Consider the following 8492-nt stretch of genomic DNA (forward strand, 5'->3'; position numbering starts at 1 on the left):
GATCATTCTATTATTCCCAAGCATGATTATTCAATTGGTAGTGCTATTCAACTCTCTCATGTAATATAATTATCCAGTCTTACACAGAAAAAATCTTATACCAAGCATATTTAGTTTCAAGGGCCACAATTTAAGATTGAACAGAAAGCCCACATCTGTATAGTAAATGACAGTGGGTACAGAGAATTTAATCTATTGATTCTTGGAGGACTATTGTTTGTTAGCAAAATTACGTTAAAATTTACATTTCACCGCATTCAGCAATGACGCAAGCTAATTTTGGCCGGTTATTGGGTCCAGTTGCAACATTCTCAATCTTCCTCACAACCAAAAGACCATCTCCAAGCACTCTCTGCATAAAGGGTAGACAGGTAAATGCACTACACAACTACAGTTTATGAGAAGAAAGATGAGAGTAACATTTAAAATAAGGCCACATTTAAAGATGTATATAAAATATTTTTACAAGGCAAGTGAAATTTCTTTTTAAACAATAACTGAACAATGAGCAGGGCATGTCAAGAAAATGAGCACAACTTAAGCTAGTCTTCCACTCCAAGGGAACATGACAATGACATGACACTTTTTCCGTTACAATCAGACATGAAATAATACACACTCCGTGTATACCTCACGGAAAAAAAAAAATAACATTTGACATGCCTAGCTTAAATTTGATAATGGCTTAGGTTTAAGCTTTCCCCAGGAATTTCAATTGCACTTATATTCATCACTGTAGGAATTGGGTTCAAGCTTTCCCTAGCCCCTTCTCATCAATGGACTCGTGACGTATACGAAGGAGTGCGGTTCGTTTGATAAATTCCTACCTCTATCTATTTCTGAGATGTTTGGAATTTTGGATTTTTCAAAACTCCATGGACATGCAGAAGAGAAATGTTATTCCCACTTGGACCAAGACATCACTTTTCTTGTTCAAATACTAATTAAGGTGAAGCAGAGTCAGGAACAATGAATCCCTTTATGAAAAAAAAAGATTTATTTTGCAAGTTCATTATTATGGATAGTTTCTACAAAGGATTGGACTAATGACGTAGACAATACTTGAATTCTCGATGTAGATGCTACAAAGTTGCTTCTCATCCTTCAAAGACTACAAGTATAATAGGAGCATCCGTTGACAAAAAGATCACCCTAAGATGATCATCTCATGTCTATGGAGAACGAATCAAATTATATGGTTCTATTTCTCGATCTTTTCGACCTCGATTCTATAGGAGCAAATCATAAAGATTGAAAAAAATCGATTTATTCAGCTCTAAGGTTTAAAGTATCATTCTAAGTTTACAGGTCTGATGAGTCTTGCACTCTTGCTACCCAAATACCCCACATCCTAATTTGAAGGGGCATGCAGACATAAATCATGAGGAAAAGTAAATTTACATGTTGCCTGTTTGAAGAATAATATATGTGCAACAGAAGATATTCGAGCATACCCCAAAAACGACATGCTTGTTGTCAAGCCAATCGCATTTTGCACAAGTTATAAAGAACTGCAAGCAAGAAGAGAAAATTCATCAGTTGAAATAGAGGTTTACAAATTTAACAATATCACTGAGAAAAGGGAAGAGGAAGGGAATGACCATTGAAAAGTTACCTGACAACCATTGGTATTTTGTCCGCTATTTGCCTGCAGATTAGACAAAGAGGACTTAATCCTTCTTTATGTTGCAATTAGTTAAAGCATAATTAGCCATACAAATTCAATCAATTGATGGCATAATTGATTTAACTTTAGCAAAATAAAAATAATATGCTTTCAAAGCGTTCAGGAAGCAAGATTCTTGTAAGTTAACTTATTAGGAAATATCTTTTAGATATGTTTATATGTGTACAGTCAATTAATGCTCTAATTAAGGAGCTATTTCAGGAATTGATAACCATTGCAATTACGACCGTAATTAATAACATAATGGTACAAATGTGTCCTTGTGTGGCCTGGATTAGACACTATTCCATCAATTTCAAATAACCCAAAACGACAGCAGGTTGAAACAGAAAATACATACCATTGAGAGAAGACCAGGGCCAGTGTGTTTGGCAATAAAATTTTCATCATCAAACTTGAGTCCATAAATGGAAACACATCCACTACCATCACCCTTCCAAGGAAGAATATATTAGTAAGAATTTCATAACAAAAAAAGGATTTACTTATATTTTTGCTACTAACAATATTTAAACACGCAGTACAAATCTTATGAAAGGGAAGGCAGAATTGCATTCAGAGTAGATTCAGTAGATAGATCAATACATCTACATGAATAGTGGCACTAAACTCATGCACCACTGACAACAATTGAAATTAAACGCCAAGTATCTCATAAACTCAAGCTCCAAACTAAAAACTCATAACTATTTGTGATATTATTTACATGAAGATAGCACACAAAATTTGTGCAACTATAATAATTTAGAACGAAGATTGAGGGGCTGAGAAGCTGTTATTATTTATTCAGAGTAAAGAATGATGGGCTCAGAAGAAATAAAACATCAAAACCTAAGACATAAGGGAGAATCAATGAGCTATTGTCAACATCAATATCAACATCATCTTTATCCCAAACTAGTTTGGATTGGTAATCGATGAACTATCGTCAAGAGAATAATTTAAATAGAATAGGAGTGCTTCATCTGAAGAATTGACTAAGATGATCTGACAATAGACAACTTTGAAATACATAACCACAACAAACAAAGAGAGTAAAATGATTCAGTGGGAAGGTGAAAGATGAACAACAAACACGTCCAGCAATAAAAGTAGATCTATGAGAACTGCCTATCTACATTAGGAGGATGCCTTTTATCCTCTGGTTACAGCTTTTGCCCAACAGTCTAACCGCCAAGCTACCCTCACGTGACTTTGGCACTCTCTTCCTAGAATATAACTTCCATACCCCTGGATTCCCCCCACATCTAATTCCTATTGTATCAAATGTATAAATGAATAAAGCATTAATTAAGTTAAATTGATACATAAATATTCAAGACAATGATATCAAAGTTCATATTATCTCTGGGTATTATTTAGTTTGAGTATCATTATCCTTTTGTAAAATTAGGGGTTCAGTTACATATAGAGGCTACCACTACTAGCATGCCTTCTAATATTTGGACATATAAGTGAAGTTACGTAAGATAGTTTCCATAAAATATTGAGCAAGAAACTTGGACTTTATAATTAAGATATATGTGTGATGCATCTGATATAATCAGACCATATGAGTTAACACAAACACCCCTGCTATCGCATAGCATATGTAAAACAGATGCAGATTTAACTGATCAGAACAGTACCTTTACAAAATCACCAGCCTGAATCATAAAATCCTTAATCACCCTATGAAATTGACAACCCTTATAACCAACAGGCAGTCCCGCTTTCCTGCCAATAAAATCAGATCATAAAAAGTATTAGGTAACCTCCTCACCTACCAAAGAGGCAAACATACCAGTAACCATTTGGCATTCAATAAGAGGATGAATCAGCACACAATTAACTTATAGGGAAGAGGAGGGGAAAAGTAAACTCATAAAAATAACAATTTAACCCCCCATCCCCCCAAAAGGTTGTCAAACTTGAAGATCCTACCTAGGATCAAATCAAACAGGTGGGGGTGGGAGGGAAGAAATGTAAAATGTAAAACCAACACAAATAAGAATAAGACCTTTAAAATCACGACTAACATTTAAACAAGCTTTAATTCAAAATAGGTGTCTTGTACTTTGATTTCAAATTTATTTTTGTTAGATCTACAACCCTAGCCTATATTTGGTTCTTATACTTAGTTATTATAATAATTATATTTTTCTCTTATCTCTCCCATCCCATTGGCATCCACTAGCAGCACAGATGCAGAGGACTGAGGAGCAGGTGCAAGGTGCCAAGCTGCAGCAGTTACAGATTCCGCATGCAGCAATAACAGATACAAGGAGGGAGCCAGAAGCAATGACACCCACTCACAGCTATAGGCAATAATAGTTGCAAAGGGTAAGCAGAAATTGCAGTTGCAAGGAGGCATAAGCAATTGCTGATTTTAGTACCAGCAAGATCACAGCGGTAAGGTTTTTGGCTAGGTCAGTTTCAGGTTGGTCATTTTTGGGTTTGGGCTGGGTGTTTCTGAATTTGGGCCATTCACCCTAGACGTTTGGTTAACAAGGTGGATCAGCTAGGATCTTACAATCCTACAGGTTCTATGTGCTGGAATGCTATCCTAGCAAACGAGATTTGTGCTGGGATTGGGATTACTCCAGCCTTTCAAATTCACAGAGTTGTACTTCTACATTTAGGATCACGATTTTTAACAACCATGGGTCCCCAGACAGGAAATAGAAGTCTACTTCTCATGATTTAGGTGCTCAACCCTTTGTATGATGTCAACATTAACTTAGAATTATCATCACTATCAATTCGTCATCATGACAATAATGAAAAACAAATGCTGATAGCATAGAAAGAAATACTAAACACCATAGGGATGATCCCTGTTCAACTTTCAGAGTTTGAAAGAAGGAAATGACAAGAATATGTTGTCACCACAAAGATTGAGATTAAGAATCTTATATAGCAATTCAGCAGTATAGATTATTAAAGTATAGAGATGATAATGGTCTGGTGGATATATATATAAAAGAACGGCGATAGATCAAAATCACCAGGGTCATTAATCCAAATGAAAAATAATATAAAATAAAAAGAGGAGAAGAAAAACCATAATATATTGTTGGCCAGACTGGAAAAGATTGTTTCACTACCTGTACTCTCCTGTGCAGAGCTGCCTGCCAAAAAACAAAAGTCAAACCCATCAATTGGAAGGACATGAATTTGTCAATAAAGAGAATATCCAGTGCAATAACAAACAACAATAAAGAACAAAAGTCCAAAATGTAGTGTAAGGAGGAGTGAGCAACATGCAACAAATTGTCTTCTAGAAGTATTCAAATCATCTATACCATTCTACAGGCAAGAATGCTTCAAAAGATGCATTGCATTTACAATCATGCTTTTTCATGGTCATTTCCATGTAGCTGAATGAAACGAAAGCTGAGACTTAATTTTCATAAATTCTAGAGTAATATCACATCAACTAGGAAAACTAATGCCAACTTTTTGTAATATCGCGACAAGTGTTTCTGCAATCAAACTTAGCTGAAAATGTAGGACGTAGCCAATATTGCTTCTTCTTCTTTTTTTCTTTTTTCATATAAATATTGAGTTCTGTTTCTTCAAATGAAAACAGAACTCAATATATATAATTTCCCAATTGTGTCAAGTCTAACAACCTATTTGGATCCTCTCTTTTTTTAAGCTAAAAGCTACTTTTAAGCTAAAAAAAAAGTTTTTAAAAAAAGCTAAAAACAGTATGGTGATTACATAAATTTTTTAGCTTAAAAGTTATTTAAAAGCCCAAACCTCATTTCAAGAAAAGTTGATAAGAGCTTAAAAAAAAGCTCTTCTTAGGAGCTTTGGCTTTTTTCTTCATTATAAGAGAAAGCTTTTTTTATTACAAGAGCTTTTGTAAAAGCCTGTTTGGCCTAGCTTCTACTTATAAGGAGAATAGAAACTAAAAAAAGAGAGGATCCAAACAGGCACTAAACATATGCTCTATCCCCTCCTCTGAGGCAAAATCATAGTTACTAGGAACGCGGTGCACTTTGGTTCATGGTACGGATTCGTGACATGGTAAGCTGTTTCAGCTCATGGTTCAAAAGCAAATCCAGAAAACCAGTTAACAATGGGCAAAACCACTACCAGCCAGTAGCTTCATAGGTTACTTATAAACGACACTAAATCAAAGTTACTAATGACATTTTCTACCCATTAAATTTATTTTATTGGTTTTCTTCAATTTCTAAAAGTTCACTAACTTTATAGCTAGGGTAACTAACAATGCTCATAGCCAAGGTGGAGTAGAAAGTTAACTAAACCAGACTGTTATATTTTTTTACTTGTTCAATGGTTTTCAACATTGCAGTTGTTATTTTTCAACCAAAGATACAATACAAATGAATAATCAGAACAACATCACTGGGTCCTATGTGGTTGCACATGCACTCTTAATAGTAAAACCAGAAAAATTTCCAAATCAATTCAGAAAATTAATTTCAACCCATTTTGTAAAAATGAAAGAACAAAAAAGGGTTGAACCTGAAATTCTCGGCGGTTTTGGGGGCAATATCAGCAAAGAGTTCCATCTTGATTCTACCAGCTGGTATGTTACCGATGGTGACATCGAAGAAGACGATGGGGTTCTTAGGGTTTTGAGGACGCACGTGCCATTCCACACCCACACCCGTTGTCGTGTTGATTCCACCTGAAGAAGCCATTCATCAAATGAAACCTAACACTCACACTCACAATCACTTCCAACTTCAATCAAACCCCTCCCTTCTAATCAAATCAAATTTAATTACACGGCTTAACCAATCATCATTTTTTTTATTTTTGTATATCCAACCATCATTTTTTAAAATCAACATTTAGTCATCTAGGGGTTTTTTCCTTTTTAAAAAGAGTAAATATCATTTTTGGTCCTCAGCAAATTTTACGATATCCGCTTTAGTTCCTAGCAAATAAAAAGGTCCATCGTGAATTCGTGGTCCCTAAGAAATTCAAAATGAACCCATTTTAATACTTTTAGGGATTAATATGAGTCTTTTTTGAATTTGCGAGGGGCCACGATTTCAAGTAAATGAGTTTATTTTGAATTTTTTAGAAATCTCGATGGACCATTTTATTTGCTAGGGATTAAAACGGAAATCGTAAAATTTGCTGAGGACCAAAAAGGATATTGACTCTTTTAAAAATAAATAAATATTGTACTATAATCTGTAAAAGCCATTAATATTATCTTTATCTACATCTTACAACATTAATAACCTCTTTTAAAAATCATAAAATTTATATCAAATACTTATAAATGTAACAGATTAAATAATAAAAATTATGAACATTTATTAGTGTTACACATTAATTATTAACTGTTAATATTGTTTTTATAAAACGGTCTTAGTTTATTGGAGATGAGAGTTTACCTGAATTATTAAGTGTAATTAAGGGAGAAAATATATTTAATATTACTTTAGACAGTTTTGTCTAATATTCATCGAAACGAGTCATTTTGAGATTAAAAAATGAAAAAATAAAAAAATTAGAATGATAAAAATTATTATAATCTTAAAATAAATTAAAATTACAAATACACTATGATTTCTACCCAAAATGATATCGTTTAGAGGAACATTAGATAAAGTTGTCTAATGTCATTTAAAAAAACCCTAAAATTAATGATAAATTATGAGTGCAAAAATTCTTTTTTGATACCGTATAAATTATTATAATCTTAAAATAAATTAAAATTACAAATACATATGATTTCTGCCCAAAATGATGTTGTTTAGATGAACATTAGATAAAGTTGTCTAATGTCATTTAAAAAAACCCTAAAATTAATGATAAATTATGAGTGCAAAAATTCTTTTTTGATACCGTATAAATTGAATATATATATATATATATATATATATATATATATATATATATATATATATATATATATTTAGGGAAAATATTTGTCATTTTAAATGACACAAAGTTACGTCATTTTAGGAGAGAGATAGACACTAAATAAATTTTTTATTTAAAATTTAAATTAAAAAAACCACCCATTTTCTCTCTCACATGATTTTCATTTCTTGTGTCTATCTCTCTCCTAAAATGACATAACTTATATCATTTAAAATGAAAAATATCAAACCCATATATATATATATATATATATATATATATATATATATATATATATATTTATATATTCACAAAAGTTATATTTTTTAAATCGTAAAATAATGTTATTTTGAAATTATAAGAAATAGTAGGTGAAATATTTTTTTCATATATTTAACATTTTTTATTTTATAAATGAAATTTAAAAATAACTTATCTATGTGATTTTTTTGGAGTTGTGCAACTCACATGAGGTGCACAATTAATTTTGACGAAGAAAAGAAATCTGCGTATTGATATTATATGAAAAAAGTTTTACCCGTAAGTAATATTTTTTTTTTGTAAAAGATGACAATAGATTTTTAGTGTTTTAAAAACAGTTCATGCTTTTTTTTTCTTTAATTTAAACGAAAATATTATCTTTTTTAGCCACAAGTATTGGCCTTTTTTTAGTATATTTAAAAACAAATTATGCTTTTTGTTTAAGAGAGATTTTTTTAAAATTATTCTCTTTTTTAAGAGAAATTTCCTTATAAAAAACTAAGATTATGGAGAAGCTAACAGAAGTCCTCTTTAGACATCAGTGAGGGGCCAAATTGTCTTAAGGAGACACTTTCTGTGGCTCGAATTTCTTACACTATCTTGCATAGAGTGTTCATTCTGTTCTGTACTCTGACATACTGTAAGTCTGTTCCTTATTTTATATATTGCACCACGGTCATGATTAATAATCTCATCAGCTTCATAC

General features: G+C 32.2%; 1 protein-coding gene across 1 annotated transcript; it reads right to left on the reverse strand.

Moving 5' to 3' along the window:
* Positions 1–16: 16 nt before the first annotated feature.
* On the reverse strand, positions 17–6399 carry LOC133307971 (peptidyl-prolyl cis-trans isomerase CYP22). Its single transcript, XM_061508556.1, has 7 exons — positions 6167–6399; positions 4774–4797; positions 3316–3403; positions 2028–2120; positions 1616–1648; positions 1455–1511; positions 17–352 (listed from the first exon to the last, which is right to left on the reverse strand). The coding sequence occupies exons 1-7, from the start codon at positions 6343–6345 to the stop codon at positions 242–244; spliced, it is 585 nt and encodes a 194-aa protein (XP_061364540.1). The 5' UTR covers positions 6346–6399; the 3' UTR covers positions 17–241.
* Positions 6400–8492: the final 2093 nt, after the last annotated feature.

Source organism: Gastrolobium bilobum, unplaced genomic scaffold (genome assembly GCF_033153095.1).
Source record: "Gastrolobium bilobum isolate Gb01-03AN ecotype WA unplaced genomic scaffold, APGP_CSIRO_Gbil_v1 utg270753, whole genome shotgun sequence".
Lineage (NCBI taxonomy): Eukaryota > Viridiplantae > Streptophyta > Magnoliopsida > Fabales > Fabaceae > Gastrolobium > Gastrolobium bilobum.

Bases quoted from the DNA above. Each gene is read 5' to 3' on its own strand.
- LOC133307971 (XM_061508556.1), bottom strand. From the start codon at position 6,345: ATGGCTTCTTCAGGTGGAATCAACACGACAACGGGTGTGGGTGTGGAA. The intron at 4,798-6,166 runs GTTCAACCCTTT...GTTTTTTGGCAG, and splicing joins AAAACCGCCGAGAATTTCAG to GCAGCTCTGCACAGGAGAGT. The intron at 1,512-1,615 runs GTAACTTTTCAA...TCTTGCTTGCAG, and splicing joins AAAATACCAATGGTTGTCAG to TTCTTTATAACTTGTGCAAA.